Source organism: Fukomys damarensis, unplaced genomic scaffold (assembly GCF_012274545.1).
Source record: "Fukomys damarensis isolate Sample0158 unplaced genomic scaffold, DMR_v1.0_HiC HiC_scaffold_17, whole genome shotgun sequence".
NCBI lineage: Eukaryota > Metazoa > Chordata > Mammalia > Rodentia > Bathyergidae > Fukomys > Fukomys damarensis.
In genome coordinates this window covers 23701992-23719312 of record NW_022900929.1, presented here as the reverse complement: position 1 = coordinate 23719312, position 17321 = coordinate 23701992, and the positions used below count along the sequence as shown (strand labels likewise).

General features: G+C 42.6%; 2 protein-coding genes across 4 annotated transcripts in view; one reads left to right on the top strand and one right to left on the bottom strand.

The window, feature by feature from the left end:
- Positions 1-5764: 5764 nt before the first annotated feature.
- Sbds (SBDS ribosome maturation factor) lies at positions 5765-11648 on the bottom strand. The gene is made up of 5 exons (XM_010625013.1): positions 11315-11648; positions 10517-10646; positions 9564-9764; positions 7210-7374; positions 5765-6096 (listed from the first exon to the last, which is right to left on the bottom strand). The coding sequence occupies exons 1-5, from the start codon at positions 11440-11442 to the stop codon at positions 5968-5970; spliced, it is 753 nt and encodes a 250-aa protein (XP_010623315.1). The 5' UTR covers positions 11443-11648; the 3' UTR covers positions 5765-5967.
- Positions 11649-12586: 938 nt separating this feature from the next.
- Positions 12587-17321, top strand: part of LOC104862780 (S-adenosyl-L-methionine-dependent tRNA 4-demethylwyosine synthase TYW1) — a 182239-nt gene continuing 177504 nt past the window's right edge. The window contains exons 1-3 of one of the 3 annotated variants that reach the window (XM_033764905.1): positions 12587-12782; positions 13556-13686; positions 15467-15601. In XM_033764905.1, coding sequence (XP_033620796.1) covers positions 12779-12782; positions 13556-13686; positions 15467-15601 — 270 coding nt within the window. In that variant the 5' untranslated portion in view covers positions 12587-12778. The remainder of the gene's footprint in view (positions 12783-13555; positions 13687-15466; positions 15602-17321) is intronic. The other 2 variants (XM_010625014.3, XM_010625015.3) reach the window with 2 other exon arrangements.

The following is a 17321-nucleotide window of genomic DNA, read 5'->3' as shown; positions in this document are numbered from 1 at the left end:
CCACAGCCGGCTTGCAAACCCCTCTTTTTAAAACTTTTATTATCCTAGAAAAAGTCTACGAAACCATAACTGTGCCTGGGAGAGAGTCACTGTGAGTGGGACAGCTCTACTGTGTAAGTTTTGCAACAAAACAAAGTATACACTTCCTCTAATTTAGTTGCATTCCTGGACAATACAGTGTTTAAAATGTGCAAAAAGTAGTTTGTTGCAAGATCAAATGATTGTTAAATAGTTTTCATCTCTTCATGAATGTTGGATAAATTCTGAAGCCATGTCAAGTATGTGACAGATCTTTGCATGGTAATGTATCCATTCCAAGAGTGAGCCACTTACACCATGACCAGAAACCCCTGAGATTTCCAATCTGTCCTCTAGTGGGTGGTATTAGCCTGGTGAAAACCAAGACTCCAGCATTTTGCCCAAGACTAAAGTTTCCTGACTGGCTCAGCTTTTAACTTCCCAGCCCATCCCAGGCCCTTAGGGCTATCATTTGCTGACCGCTATAGGCCACCATCCACCCAGCTGTAATGGACACCTTTTACTCTATTTTGCTTGACTGGCCCACAGCTCAAGATGATGCTGGGGTCTAAGGAGGTTCTACCCTGACTCTGCCTTTCCAGGGGGGAAGGGATTGGATGCATGAGGACAGGCCTGCTCTGGTGTTGTCCTGCTGGGATTCCAGGAGGCTCAGTTTCCACGCAGAAAGGGATCAAGCTGAGAGAAGCAGTATAATTATCCCCTCTCTTTTTTCTGTACCACAGACATGTAGTACAGAGTGCCATGGGTAAAGGGAGTGATTGATCTTTCTTACCCACTGTTATGGCTTGGATCTAAAATGCCCCCCAAAGTTTCATGTGTGGAAGGTGATCGGATCATGGGGTGCTGTACTCATCAGTGCTTACCAGTGATGAGTTCACAGTTGGGCTGTCAGGAGGTGGGGCCTGGTTGGAGATGGGCCACTGGGGGTGTGTTTTCCTGTCCCTGGCTCTTCCCTTCTCTCTCCACTTCCTCTCTGCATGATGTGATCAGGCCCTTCCACCATGCTGTCTCTGCCTTGAAGCCTGCTGACCATGGACTGAAACCGTGAGTCAAATAGACCTCTTTTCCTTTAAGTTGCAGGAGAGAAAGTAACTAAGTCACCCACTGTTTTGTATATTTTTGTCATATCCAGATAGACCCCAGTCCATAATAATCTTCTACCTGTAAAGTTGGTGGTGCACCAGAAACGTGCTATATTTTGGCCTGGGTTGAGTGGCCTATGTTGGTGGTTCATGGGATGGCAGTGGCATGAACTGTAATAAGCTAAAATACACAGTGGAAAACCAAGAGGTCTGATAGAATTATGCAGCATCTAGAGAACGTGGAATGTACAAGTGTAGTGACAGCAGTGTTGCAGATTTTGTCTGGGTTGGATTCTGGAAAAATAAGAGGTTGCCTGTGAGATACTACCTAGCACCCATGCCCTCACTCGGCCTGCTGCAATCTCCCCATGTTAGGCCTGGCGCACCTGGGTCTCCTTGGGCACCCAAAGTCAACATGAGCCTCTGCTTGGTTCCTAGAGCTGCTCTCACGGACACCAGAATATACCTCAGGCACCCCCACACCTTTCCTGGGCCGATGCCGCAGCTTGGATAGTTGGTACAAAAAGGAGCTTGTGGTGAGGGGTCCTGTTGAACTGAAAAACCTCCACACAAACACAGATTACAAAGGGACAAAGAGGAATGGGACTTCTAAGGTTAAAGATTGCAGACCTGGTAGCTGGGCATGATGGTGCACACTGAACATTTAGGAGGTTGAGGCAGGACGACTGCTGTGAGTTCAAGGCCAGCCCGAAGTATATAGCAAGACCCTGTCTCAAAAAACAAAACAACAACACCCCCGCAAAAAAAACCCTGCAAACAAAAAACATTCATTTGGAAGTATGTAGTAATTTTTTTTAAACCCTCCCTTTCTTAACCCATTATCTTTGCTTCTCCATTGGTACATTTTTTATTTTTACTTTTTTGGCAAAGCTTGGAGTCTTACCATCCATTTCCTATTACTGCATTATGGCTTGTATCTAGATGTCCCCTTTTTGGAGGTGGCTGGATTTAGGGTATGATGCTAAGATCACGGATGTGATGCTGGGATTGAATCGTGGTGCAAAGGTAGGATTAAGGGTGTCCTACCCTGGGTGTGAGAGGTACCTGCCCTAATGGTGTGGCTTGGGTGGGACATAAGGGACAGAACAGCTGCTGCTGTTGCTTGCTATTGTTGCCTTCTGCTTCTCTGCTGTTTTGCTGCCTTCTGCCTGCTGTGGACTGTTTCTCCTCTGTGATGCCCCTCTGCCTTGGAGCCAGCTGACTATGGACTAAACCTCTATTAACTGTGAGCTACAATAAACCTTTCTTTCTCTAACTTTGGGTGTCAGGTATTTTGTCTCAGCAATGAGAAAAGTAACTAAGATACCCTTCTTTTAATGTTACTTTATCTTGCTTTTATTCTCTCCTTTTCTTTCAGCTTATTCCTTTGGTGATTCTTTTCTTTTCTAGTTTAATCTCCACTCCCTATTATTTGTCCTTTTCCTAGTTGTTTTTTCTGTAACTTTTATTCAGTACATTTCACTTTACTTCTTAATTTTTTGGTGTTTTGAGACAGAGTCTCACTATGTAGTTGAGACTGACCTGGAACTCACTATGTAGCCCAGGCTGGTCTCTCACTTTACTTCTTAATTTTTTGGTGTTTTGAGACAGAGTCTCACTATGTAGTTGAGACTGACCTGGAACTCACTATGTAGCCCAGGCTGGTCTCTCACTTTACTTCTTAATAGGATCATTTATATCAATCTTATACCTTCTTTACATCTTCCATAGCTTAATTTTTTTCTTTTTTGGTACCAGATATCAAACGCAGGACCTTGCAAGGCAGGTGGGGGAACCACTGAGTTAAATCCCTGGCTTAATTTTTCATAATGTATGTTTTTTCTTCATGCTTCCATACCCATACCATTTACCCTTATGTATTTATAGGTAGTTAATTATATCTTACTATGGCTGAATACTGTTCTGTTGTGAAAGGGGGTAAAAGTTGTTCTATTGACAAGGCAGGGGAGCACAAAAACCCTGATTTGAAGTTACACTATAAACCTTCTGTGATAAAGCATGGTACTGGCAAAACAAAAGACAACAAGGATTAGTGGAACACAACAGAAGATGCAGAAACAACGCCAAGCACACTCAGCCACTGACAAAAGTGTCAGACATCTTCACTGGAAGAATGATAGTCTCTTTAATAAATGGTGCTGGGAACACTGGCTTTCCACATGCCTAAGATTGAACCTAGACTCATCTCTCTCACCACACACTAAAAGATGAAATGGATCAAAGATATAAAAACAAAGTGAATCTGATGGAAGCTAGACTAGGTAAAACTCTCAGAAACACAGGAGTAGGCAAAGACTTTATAACAAAACCCTGATCACAAAATATTACAAAGAATCAACAAATGAGATGACATCAAATTAAAAAGCTTTTGCACAGCACAGGAAACTATCAACACAATGAAGAGATGACACAAAATGGAAAAGCATTTGTCAAGTAATCCTCAGATGATTAATACAATATATAAAGGACTCAAATCAGCACCCCCCCCAATTCAAAGACCTAATCCGAAAATGGGCATCTGAAATGAACAGACTCTTCTCAGATGAAGAAGTACAAACAGCAAATAAATAGGTGAAAAATTGCTCAACATCACTCGTCACTCAAAAATGAAAATTAAAACAACACCAGGATTTCATCTCACTCCAGAAAGAATGGCCATCATCAAGAGATCAATCAAGTATAAAACAAAAAACCCTCAAAATCCATCAAATATCAAGAAACAAAATCAAAAGAAATCAATTAAGAAATGCCATTGAAACCGTGGGGAAAAGGAATCCTGCATTGGTTGGAGTGTAAATTTGGTTACAACCACTATGGAGATCAGCAAGATTTCTCAAAAAACTTATATAGAAATTCCATTTGATCCACCTGTTCCCCTTCTAAGCATCTGAGAGTTAAAAACATCATACCACAGTGATAGATCCATAGTTGTTTACAGCAGCATAACTTACAATAGGTAAATTTTGGAAACAGCCTCATGTGCTCATCAATGGATAAAGGAAATTATTTATACACAGTGGAGTACTACTCTGACACAAAGAAGGATGTTGGATAAACTGTACCTCTACACCATAATCTTAAGTGAAATAAATCACACAAGTTTAAATGTTGAATTCTCTTGTGTGAGAAACCAAAAGTGTACATAGGGAGCAAAATGAGGATAGATATTGAGAAGTAAGAAGAACTTACTCAAATGGGAAGGGGGACAAGGGCAGGGGTGAGGGCAGGGAACAGGGATTAAAAAAAATTGAAGGAAAATCATGAAAACAGCTTTTGTGAATTGAGAGAAGAGTTGAAGGGAAGCGAAAGAAATGGGATAAAAAGAATTAAGATATAATATGTACAGGTACAGTTTACCCGTGATGAATGTGATCACTATATATGGCAAATATGTACTAAGGAAAAAATAAAATTTTCTCCTGGGAGTTCAGGTTTTTTTCTTTTTGAGGTGAGGGGGTGTCTCCCTGTTGCCCAGGCTGTTCTCAAACTCATGGACTCAAGAGTTCCTCCCACCTTGGTCTCCTGAGTAGCTGGGACCTTAGATGTGTGCACGCCACACTCCACAGCATTTCCAAGTTTAGCCAAGCTTTACAAGCAACTAAGGACTGGTGTGAGTCAGTGGGAACACGCGTGAGAGGCCCTGGGGTCAGTCCCAGCACCAGAACAAACCCTTGCACACAGTGAAACTGAAGCCATGAGGGGCTTTCTCAGGATTGCATCAAACAGTAGTCCAGTTTCAGTGTTAAAAGAAATTTCTCATTCCTGAGTTATCAAACAAAACTATGTCTTTTAGCACTAACAGGAAGACACTGAAATGAGATGTTTTCAAGAACTTATATTGGCAGGGAATTTGGTGTGCTTATAAAAATCAGAACCTGTTCAAGAATTCTGGTTTTCATTTGAAAAAACAAAACACTGCTGGCCACAAAATACACCTGGATGTTTCTTTTCAGTGGATCTCTATATTCTAGAATGCATCTTTTGAGGATATATATATAAAACAAACTTGCTCCTTTATGAGCAAGTTATGACACCTGAACTCTGATGTCTTAGTGATTAAAATGTTATATCCCAAATAATATTCAGTAAGCGTCATTGGAACAGGACTCTGCATTTCGGCTTATTTACTCCTAACAATTCTCCAGCCCAACCACAGAGGCAGAGAAAAGAAAGGGAGTTAGGAAAGCGTCTAAAATAAGCCATAGTTTAATAAAAATAACTTTTATTGGTTACATATAATTTTAGCTCTATTAATATATATTATAAATTTTAAGAATTAGATATAAATGACTATATTTTACCAAGAATACTAGCTTATGGCAGCCTGTTCAGTGGGAATTATTTAAGACCTGCACATCTATTCAGACAATCAAAGTGGTCACTGAGTGTTTATATTAGTACATGATACAGTAGTTACCCCTGTACGCAGATTATATTAAATACAAATGAGTCCTACGTTCTCTTTTCCAGCAGATACTCCCCTTTCATCAGACATATTCCCCAGATTATTTTACTTACCTAGTGTACAAAATTTAACTTTTTATCCACCAGAGGTGTCTCAGCTTTCACTGTGGAAAGCTCAAAGAGCAGAAGACAGCAGCAAAATGCTGCTCTAAACTTTGTTTTTTTTTTTTTAAACTTTCATCTAAAGCCTTGACTTACAATCAAAACTGAATTATTCCCACAGTATACTTATGTAGATGTTAGACCAGAGACAGAAAGGTTGAACAGTTTGAGCAGGTTTTGGCAAATCACAGAAATCAGAGAGTGCCGTCAGCAGCGAAGCTGTCTGCTTTAGTGTTTTGTGGTGCAGAGCTGATGAAGGTCATTCGAATTTCTCATCTCCTTCTTCCACGTCTTTCAGACTGAGAACTTCCAGGGAACCTTTGCCTTTTGTTTCCTTTTTGATTAGCTCATCAATTTCTCTGAAGCAGCCTGGGTCGATGAGGCACACCTGAAACATTTATCACAGCTGTGGACTTGTATCGGCCTAGAAGCCTAGAAGCCACCCAACACAGCAGCGTGAGCTCTGACTTTGCATGCTGCTTCCCTGACTGCTCTAGTACTCCAGACTGGAGGGCAGACTGGGCCCCACCTGTTCTCCACCCTCATTGTCCACACCAGCTCCTGTGATAAAGGCACCAACCTAGACCCGATGGTGCAGCACTTGCCTGGCGTTCCTGAGACCCTGGTTCAGTTCCCAGTACCACAAAGAAAACACCCCTCCCCGCAATACCAGATTCCCCAGTTGTAAAAAGAAGGGTTGGCACTAAAAGATTATGGTCTTCTTCATTTTACAAGTTAGCACTAGATTTTATCATTCAATGAAATCACTTCCACACATGAAAAAGACTTCAAAGTCCTACTTAGAAGGCGCGTCTAATATTTTGAAAAGAACTTCAAAGTGTCACATGTTTCATGATACTCAACAATCCTGTATAACTCATTTTTTGTTTTTTGTTTTATTTTAAAGACAAGTCTTGCCATGGTGCAGGCTATCTTGCATTGGCGATCCTCCTGACTCAGCCTCTCAAACAGCTGGCATTATAGGTATGTGCCATGACACTTGGCTTTATAGCTAGTTACTTAATTTGTTAATGCAGATTTAAAATGTTCTGTGGTAAACAAAGCTGACCAACTTGTAATCTTATTTCTATTGCTCCATAATAGAATATCACTACAATTCATTCTCTCATCTAAAATGAATATGACCAGCATAATTTTGTAGTCAATAATTTAATCACACCCAACACTTGGGAGGCTGAGGCAGGAGGATCTCTGAGTTCGAGACCAGCCTGGGCTACATAGTGAGTTCCAGGTCAATCTCAACTACATAGTGAGACCCTGTCTCAAAGAAAAAAAAAATTACAAACCAAATTAAAAACAATCTAAGTGTGCTTAAGTACAATGTAGTTCTTAGACTGTCAAAGTTAACCTAATTCTATGTGAGATATTTCTAGGAATGACTTACTGTCCAAAACTTCTAAATGTTTGTCACACACTTATGGCTAGAAAATAATCTCTTTTGGTAGCAGGAAGCAAAGAAATCAGAGTATTTTCATCCTACCATTTCCAACTGTTGACTGTAGTCTTCACTTTCTATAACCTTGATCAGCGGCTTGAGCTTTTCTTTCAGCTTTTTCCCTTCGTTCACAGGAAGGATGAACCGAAGCCTCATGTGGGCACGTTCTATCTTCATTTTCTCCTTTAACTGCTTTATTACTTCCAAAGCCTATCAGGACAAAATCGAGAACATCCACAATTTCTTTACTGTTTCTGCTACACCATTTTATAAAGTGTTAAAGCAGCTACTTGTTTAAAAGCTTTTGGTTAGTGTGTGTATGTGATACATATTAAATACATGCATCATGGGGAACTGGTTTCTCATATATATCAAATTTTGATCCTTTTTCTACCACCTGTCCCCTCTTCCATCTCCATACAGACAAAGCAGCATTTATCTAGTTGAATTAGGCAAAGGTTTCATGGCTACAAGAGGAAGACCGTGAGTACCCGTTGGAAAAAACCCCAGGAAAATTGGATATTACATTAAAAAAAAATTCTGTGCTTCAAAAACACATTATCAAGAAAGCGATATCACCACCCACAAAATAGGAAACAAATATTTGCAAACACATAAGGAGCTACTACTCAGAATCTGAAAGAATTCTTACAACTCAACAATGAAAAGATAATTAAGAAATGGGCAAAGAATCTCAGCATGCCTTGTAATCCCAGCACTAAGGAGGCTGAGGCAAGAGGACTGCCATGAGTTCAAGGCCAGCCTGGGCTACACAATGACTTTTAGGCAAATCTGAATGGCACAGGGAGACCCTGTCTTAAAAAAGGCAAGGCATCTGAATAATTTCTTCCCAAGACAACCAATGAGCACAAGAAAATATATTCACATCACTAGTTACTAGGGAAATGCAAATCAAAACCAGAGGAAACCACCAAGATGGTTACAGTAAAGAAGGTGGACAGTACAGTGGCAAGTACTGCCCAGGACAGGGAGGCCCCTGTGGCACTGATGGTAGGAAGGTAAATGGTGCAGCTGTCTTGGAACATGGTTCAGCAGTTCCTTGAAAGGTTACACACTGTTACCATAAAACCCGGTGTTACAGCTTGTACCGTGATATCCCCCAAAGCCTCATGTACTCATATGTGGGGCTTTTTGGAAGTGGCTGGAGCTAGGGGGTGTGATAATTACATCGGTTTAGCATAGTTCTGGGTGTGGATAGTGGAAGCCCCACCCTGGGTATGGGTGGCACCCATCAGTAGGCTTATACCCTGAATGGAATAAAAAGGGACACAATAAAAAGGGAAGACTGCTGCTGTTGCTTGCTACTTCTGTCTACCCTGCCATGGTCTGTTTCTCCTCTGCAGTGCCTCTCTGCCATGCCACCCTGCCTTGGAGCCAGCCAAATATGGACAGAAACCTCTACAAACCGTGAGAGGAAATAAACCTTTTCTCCTTTAACTTGTGGGTACAGGGTATTTTTCTCAGCAACAAGAAAAGTAACTAAACATCCATTTATAAAAGAATGAAAAGGGCTGAGGATGCAGTTTAGCAGTGCAAGGCCCTGAGTTTGATTCCTGGTACCAAAAAAAAAAAGAAGAAAGATAAAAAAGTGTCCGTATAATTTCTTGTAATGAGTTTATGGACAGCATTACTTATAATAACTAAAAAATGAGAACCCAATGTCTACCAACTGGCAAATGAATAAAAAATGTGGTATTGCCATATACTGGGGTAATATTTAGCCATTAAAAGAATGAAGTAAACAAGGCTTGGTGGCTCAGACCTATAATCCCAGCACTTGAGAGGCTGAGGCAAGGAGGATCACCAGCCTGGGCTCTATAATGAGTTCAAGGCCAGATTGAACTACATAGTGAGACCTTGTCTCAAAAAAATTGAAAAAAAAAAAGTACTAATGGCCTGGGGATTTAGCTCAGTGGTTCTGGCACCTGCCTTGCAAGCACAAGGACTCAAGTTCAATCCCCAGTACCCCCACTCCCCAAAAGTACTGATCCATGCTGCAACAACAGATGGATCTTGAAAATGTCACATATAGCCTAATTCCATTTATCTGAAGTGTTGAGAGTACATAAGTCTGTATGGACAAGCAGTGGCTCAAGGCCAGGGCTATGTGGGAGAGTGCGAGAAAAAGGAACAACTGCTAGTAGGTTTCTTTGGGGGTGGGAGTGATGAAAATTTCTCAAATTATGTAGTAGGGAAGGTTCTGAAATGTGGGTTCTGAAACTTTGTGAATATACTAATGAACTGTACACTCCAACACGGGCAACTTTTATGGGAAATTGATTAGTATAAACAAAGTATCTAAAAAGAGGAGTTAAAGTGATCCCTGAAAGGTCTTGCTTCCTGTCATTTTGGTGTTTGGGGACATCCACACCACTGACCTGCTGTTTTGTGCTCTTGTTGGGTTTGACCGAGTAGTGGATGTCCTTCATGGCTCTCTCGATGAGGATGACAGTGTATGGTCTCTTTGTCTCTGGGTTCACACATTTGTCTGCCACGATGGTTGCAATGTCCCTAAACATCTGCTCCAGCTGTGTGTGCCTTTCTTTATCTGACACCTGAACCTCTCCTTTAGTCAAAATCTGAAAAAACCAACCCAGCAATTTTAAGCAACATATTCCTTTACCACACATTATTTGTTAAGTAACCCCAAGAATTAGCAGCTGAGGAGAAAATTAATTTTCATCCACTCTAGTCACTGACAAACGGGAAGTGATTTGAGCACCGGAATACTGTGCTTCAAACTCTCTTAATGAGTATTGGACACAGGAAGGGGAGGAGCAATCTTGGCAAAGAAATTTGATTTAAAAAATTCGCTTATCAGTCATACCACATAAAAATAACTGTGCAAAATGAGGTAATTTGGAGTTGTTTTACGAAAACATACACATTCACTGTTATTAGAATTGATACTGTAACCGGGTCTGAAATCCAAGCACGTTGGGAGGCCAAGGCAGGAGGGTCCACAAGTTCCAAACTAGCCTGGGCAACTCAATGAGACCTTGTCTCAAAACAATGAAGTGCTAGGGATGTAAGCTCAGCTTGAAGGCTCTGGATTAAATCCCCACTACCACCAAACCAACACAAAAAACAAAACAAAAAACAAAACCAGGACCGAGGATTTAGCTCAGTGGCTCTCCTGCCTGCTTGGCAAGCCCAAGGTCCCGAGTTCGATCTCTGATACAAAAACAAAAACAAACACCCACAACCAACCAATGAGCCAAACCAAACCAACCGACATGAACTTCCGTTTGTGTTACTGTTCTCCTCCCCCAAAAGGATACTTGCTACAAATCATTGTTGGGTCCCTTATGCTGCAGGTGGCAGAATTTACCTGCTTACAGATTTCAGTTTGGTCATCTGTTCCAAACGCACTGATGAGATCTTCCTTCTTTGCAACCTGACCTTTAGAAACATTTACAAACACCGAGTGGGTCTGGAGAACTTCATCGAGGTCTTTTTCCCTGCGGGGGTAGGGGGGCAGGAAACAAAGGCCTATGTGAATGAATACCCTTGACACCTGGATATTCATTGACATCTAAATGTAAGAGGGCAGTGACATAGAAGCAAGAGACAGCAGATTCCTAAAAGACCCTTAGTGTCGAGAGAACATTTTCAAAACTTGGATCCCCGTTTGTATTCCCATTTACTAGAGAAAATTAGAGAAAATTAAAAATGTCGCTGGCTCCCCAGGAACCCGGGGTGGGGTGGGGCAGGCGGCCGCCGCTCTTTGCTGGCCCCTAGGTGGCAGCAGAGAAGACTTCACTACGCACTCCGGCGACACCTCCGGGCTCCTGGATTGGTGGCATCAGATGTACGACAACGGTGACATTATTTGTTAAACGAGGATCGTAGTCTTTAACATCACTCGGGGAAAGGACCATCAGTGTAGGATTTCTCGGCTGTAGCTCGCATCACACGCAAAACAACAGTCCAATCTGAGCCAACTACAGAAATGAGCCCTTGGTTCTGGCGCCAGGCTGGGGGAGGACGGCGACCTCTCCCGCCCGCAGCGGGAATAGCTTTCCCCTCCATCCCCGCCCCAGCTTGGCCGTCATCTCGACTCGGTGACAGGGAGGCCGATTCGGAGGACACCAACTCTGGGCAGGGCCCGCGCGACGTGGTCACTCACACGCCACTCCGCCAGCCGACGACCTTGTTTTTGTAGCAGGCGATTTCGAAGCGCTTTCCGGCGCGCTTCATCCGTACCACGGCCACATTGGTGAGGCGGATCTGGTTGGTGGGGGTGAAGATCGACATGGTGGCTGCTCCCGGATCTCAGGTCCGGCAAGCCGGGACAGACCCGCGCCTTGCTGGGACGACCCGGCGGCTCGCGGAGCTGTAACGACAGCACAGCGCGCGGCGCCTTTACTCGGGACCTCCGCCACAGTGCAGGGGCTGACTTACTGCGCAGACGTCACAGGGTGCGGTAGTGAGCAACTACGCCTGCGCACTGTGGCTTTTTTTTTTTTTAACAATTACGCCTGCGCATTATGGCTTTTTACGATTTCCGCACCCCAAAAAGGGAGGTGCTTTTTCATGACGTGTTTAGTTGAAGACCTGATGAGCTCTGACAGGTTGATTGCTGATGTTTAGTTTCCCCACACTTTCAGGGGCCACCCCCCCTTTAACCTTTTAAGGGAAAAATTTAACATTAAAAAATTCGAGAAAAAGCGAAGTTGGTCCGCGGATTTAGCTCAGTGGTTCCACCCCCTGCCTCGCAAACTCGGGTCTAGAGTTCGATCCCCATCTACCAAAGAACCAAAACAAAAACCACAAAAAGCCACTTCAACCATTACTAACACATTTCTATTCTTGGTTTAATCCCCCGTTTTCCGTTGGAGTACTTTAAATCAGGTTTTTAGCCTTAAATACTTCAGTATATACCTTTAAGAGATACCCAATGAGATTCACCATAATTCCCCAATATCATGGAATAGCCATTCATACTTTAATTTTTTCCCCCTAAATCCTAGCTTTCTACAGTCGCTTTTTTCCTTTTGAGATTCAAAAGGGCCCACACTCTGTACACCCACACTCTGCATACTCTACTATTGCCCTCCCTTACACTCCAGTTCGTCCTCTCTCCCCTCAATGCCACTCATGTCTTGACGGGCCCGCCCCTTCCGAATCTGAGCCAATAGGGAAGAGCTGGTAGCACTCCCACGACGGTTGCAGGGTGCTCTGGGAGGTACTTCTAGAACACTGGGCGGTGTTTCCCTCTGAGCCTGCCCCTTTCCTCTCTGAGCCAATCCCAGAAGGACTCCGTTCTGGTTTTTTTGGGCCCAGAGCTCTGGGCGGTGCTTCCCTATGGTCCCGCCCCCTTTTTCTTTCTGAGCCAATTACAGTGGCTCAGAGAGCGCTCTGACTTCCTCTCCTCGAGCTATGGGCTTCCGGTTGGGCCCGCCTCCTTCCGCTCCGACCAATCCGGGCGGGCTTGCCTATGGCATGGCTTCACCGAGCTCTGAAAGCTCAGTCCATGTCTTATGCTGAGTGGTGACTGTTCTCAGCTTTCGCTCCCCGGGCCGGCCACCAGACTTTCCAGGTCCGAGGCCTGGGTTTCCCATCGGCCTGCGGGACTCGGCCTCTGAGGAGAATGGGTAAGGGACTCTGGCTGGCGGGAGCTGAGGCGTCCTCGCCCTTCCTTCCCTCAGAGGTTGCGGTGTTCAGCTCGGGACGGCCGCGCCGGGGCGAGGGGAATCGCACTCAGCTTTCGCTTTTTGAGGCCAGCGGGTCCGTTTGGAAGGAAACTAAGCTTCTCAGCCCAAATAAAAGGCAGAAAAAACAATCCTTTCCCTCTTCCCCACGTGCTTGGGACTTTCGGGTCTTTCTTGCAGCACCTGCCAACACTAGATTTCAGCCTTCGCCTTTTGAAGTTGCCCCCAGGTTCAGTATTTGCGGCCAGGACCTTGCGCGTCTCTCTTCAAAGAGTGGGGCGTGAGGTCAGTTATTAGCCTTTTAACTAGCAGCCGCAAGTCTTTAAAAATGCAGGGGCGTCGGGCACAGGTGATAGCACAGCTGTAATCCTAGCACTCTGGGAGGCTGAGGCAGGAGCATCGCAAGGTAGAGCCCAGTCTGGGCAATTTAGCGATTTAAATGAAAGTAAAAAGTTTTAAGAACTGCAATGGGAAAAAGGGAAGAACTTGTTGCTACTATTTTCAGTTTTACCTAGGGAGTAAGCATAACGACAAAATCAGCTTATAATTACCCATTAAGTGTCTTTATTTTTGTTAGAGTATTAAAATTAGGTTTCTTAGCCGGGTTGTTGATTGTAGTTTGATTTTGTTTTTGGATTCTTAAAACAGGGATAGACAGAAATCTTCGAATACGTTACTTTTAACAAAATGACCTGTATGTATCGTTTTAAATTTAGATCCTTCTTTGGATGTGTGGGACCTCTCCTCACCTTTATTATCATTATGGATAAACAGGTTTTACATTTACTTGGGCTTTGCTTTTGGCCTTAGCCTTTGGATTTTTTTCCAAATTGTCATCAAGAAGCAGGTAAGTGGTATGGTTTTTCTTTCTTTTCTTTTTAAAGAGAGAATATTTAGATAGCAAAATTCTTGAAGAGTGCAGATTTTCTAATGCTTCCAGACAAATACAGAAAAGCTAAAAGGAACTTTAAATCACTTTTATGTTTGGTCTGTAGATTTTTTTTTTTTTTGTACCGGTCATCAAACTCGGGGGGCTTGCACTTGTTTTTTTTAGACAGGGTCTCACTATGTAGTCGAGACTGACCTGGAACTTACTATGTAGCCCAGGCTGGTTTCAAACTCACAGCAGACCTCCTGCCTCAGCCTCCCGAGTGCTGGGATGACAGGCATGCGCTACCATGCCCGGCTTGGGGGCTTGCACTTTGCACCACTGAGCTAAATCCGTGGCCTTAGATTTTTTTTCAACGGTTAAACATTTCTTCTCTCAGTTTTTAGAGAATAAGTTAAAATGGATTAAGTTGAATACAGGATGCTTTTTTTGTAATGAGAGATTAACCTTTTATTTTTTATTTTATTTTATTTTATTTTTTTGGTGCTGGGGATCGAACTTGGGCCCTTGCGCTTGCAAGGCAGGCGGTGGAACCGCTGAGCCAAATCCCTGGCCCAGAAATTAACCTTTTATAAGAAAAACAACCACTTTACACTTTGAAGGGGTAGGAATCCTTTCCACAACTTAGGAGTCAGAAGTAATTTTCTATTGCTGCTCCACTGGGAGACGTTACAGATGAAAGTTCTGCATTGGTCCTGTGTATACTTAGGTACTATAGGATCTGCCAAATGTGGATTGGGACTATTTAGAAAAACAAATGTCTGCACCTCAATACGTACAGACTTTTTCTTGCCATTATCTCAATACAGTATGACAACTGTTGGCATAATATTTACATGGGAAGACATGGCTAGGTCATATGCAGATATTACACTATACTGTATAAAGGTCTTGAGTGTCTGTCAGTTTGGGTATTTGTGTGGTCATGGAATCAGTCCCCCTCGGATGACAGGTATGATCGTTTGGATGGTAAATGTCCCCAGAAAGGGCAGTAAACTAAAGGTACGGTCACCAGCCTCGTGCCCTAGTTGGCAATGGAACTTTTTGGGAGTGGGCCTCATGGGTGGAAGCTGTGTCCCTGTGGATGGGCCCGAGAGGGGATGTGGGCACACCGGCCCTTGCTGTTTTTGTTTCTGGGTCACCATGAAGTGAGCAGCTTTGCTCCCTGCTATGTTGCGCTGCCTCACCCAGGTTCCAAAGCATGGGTCATCCAGCCATGGACTGAAACCTCCAAAACTGGACCCAAATAGAATTTTAAATTCAATTGATTGTCCTGGGTATTTTGTGACAGGGACAGAAAGCTGGCTAACACCAAGGGAAGACTATAGTTTTTTTTACGTTGGACAGAATGTTGATCCAGAAGGCAGGTCCTGCTTTTAAAGCATCTAATTATCCCAAGAGGTTAATATTGACAGAATCTTTTTTTGTTTGTTTGGTTTTTTTATTTTTTGTTTTTTGAGACAGGGTCTCACTATGTAGTTGAGGCTAACCTGGAACTCACTGTGTATCCCAGGCTGGTCTCAAACTCACAGTGATCCTCCTGCCTCAGCCTCCTGAGTGCTGGGATTACAGGCATGAGCCACCATGCTCAGCCCCAAGAGTTTAATATTTGAGAACAAGCAGAAAGATTGAAAGAATTATACGTGAATGGGTCAGTACCTGTGGTCATTTTCATCCCTGCTGAAGTGGGGAAAAGATGGAGAGTTCATGGATTTTTGTGTAATTGTTTATTTTCAAGGCCAAGAACTCGCAGACGTCTATTCCAAAAGCAACTCAGGATTTGATGACAAATGATTATATCTCCCTTCACAAGAAGCAAATATTTGTATCTGGAGTGAAGATTTTCTATGGTTCTCAGACTGGTACAGCAAAAGTAAGAACTTTATAGGATGCTTTTTCTTTGGTTTCCTGACATTTTAAGAACATTCCTAGAGGGGCTGGGGATTTAACTCAGTGGTTCCTCTGCCTGCCTTGCAAGCACAAGGACCCGAGTTCAATCCCCGGTACCAAAAAAAAAAAAATTCCTAGAAAGTGTCTTTTAGCAATGAAATGACTTAGACCTCTAATTTTCTTTGTTCTCTCTCCCTCTTCTCCATGATACAGTTTTTGTTTCTGGCTCTGTGGTGGGCTTTCTTCTCTTATGCCCAAGTGCAGCTGGCTGGTGGCATCTGAAGGGTCTTTGTTCTGAAGCTTCTGTCTTAGGGTTCCAAGTTCATTACTGATGCCTGGAGGTGAAAAGAGTCATGTCCAGGATGGGGTCTAACTTTTACAAACTGTGTTTTGATATTTAATAGTGTTAAAGACACATTAAAGTAGATACATGTGCAGGTATCTAGGTAAAAGCCACCCCATGTTCTTTAATTGTATTTAGATCCACTTGTTTCTTTGATATAAAGGTCACAGCTATTTAGTGCTTTCTAGGATAAGTTTCTAAGTTAGGCTAGCATGAAAATGAATTAATTACTAAAAAAAAAATCAAGTTGATTTTGTACTCTACAAAAGAGGACTCTGCTGCCGTCTTGTGGATTTCTTGAACAGTATTTCTTATGTCTCCAGGTCTAGAGTCTAGGTAAGGCACTTTACTCTCTAGAGTTAAAGGTTATTTATTACGTTCAGCAATAGAGGTGGAAAACCTGAACAAAGGTGGAAAGGCACCTGAGCATCCCAAACAAAGTCCACTTTGTGTTACTCATAAAAGCCTTTACTTAGACCTCACTCTGTGTGTTTTTAAAAGATCAAATGGTGGCAAATCCAGGTGTGCAGAGAACCTGTGTTTTCCATTTCTTGTTTTCACTTCTTTCAGGGTTCATTCATTTGTTCATCTGTCCTTCCTTCCTTTCTTCCATACCAGGGATTGAACTTGGGACCTTGTGCTTGAGAGGCATGCAGCACAACCACTGAGCTAAATCCCTGGCCCCAGGGTTATTTCTTTATAACCTCTTCATGCCCTGATTCTAGATTTAGCAATGATGAAAAATATTTTGAATCCTTCTTACTAGTTACATAACTCAGATCTCAAAATCTCAAATCTCAGTGGTTTGTTATTACTGTCTGCGCCCCAGTTGGTTCAGCTTGGATGTCTGTCTTCCATTTTAAAGCTGTATACCGTGAACATTCTAATGGGTCATGGTCATATTTGATTAATTCCCATTTAGCTGTGTGTAGGAGACTATTGAAAACTTACCTCCTACAACTTTGAAGATATTTTTCTGTTGTCTCCTAGCAGGTAGTATTGCCAATGAGAAGATGAATTCACATATTTCTCCATAGGTGACTACATGATTTTTTTTGCTTTTGGGATCATTTATTTGTCTTTAATGTTTGAAGATTTTGTGAGGTGACTGACATAAGTTGGTCCTTTTCTCAGCTGTTTTTGTGAACACTTGGAGACTTTGTTTTAAAGATTTCTCTGCGTTAATTCTGCCACATTTGTAGGATAGATCTCTTTACATTTTTCTTTCTTCCTGGAACTCTTGTTAGTTGGATGTTAGACCTTTTCTTCTATGTGTCAAATCTTTCATAGTTATTTTAACTTTTTATTTCTTTTAACTCTTTCTTTCTCTTTAATTTTTTTTTTTTTTTTTTTTTTTTTT

Coding starts and splice junctions, on each gene's coding strand:
- Sbds (XM_010625013.1), bottom strand. CDS start 11,442: ATGTCGATCTTCACCCCCACCAACCAGATCCGCCTCACCAATGTGGCC. Junction 10,647..11,314: donor GTCGGCTGGCGGAGTGGCGT/GTGAGTGACCAC, acceptor CTACCCCCGCAG/GGAAAAAGACCTCGATGAAG. Junction 7,375..9,563: donor ACAAGAGCACAAAACAGCAG/GTCAGTGGTGTG, acceptor TTGTCCTGATAG/GCTTTGGAAGTAATAAAGCA.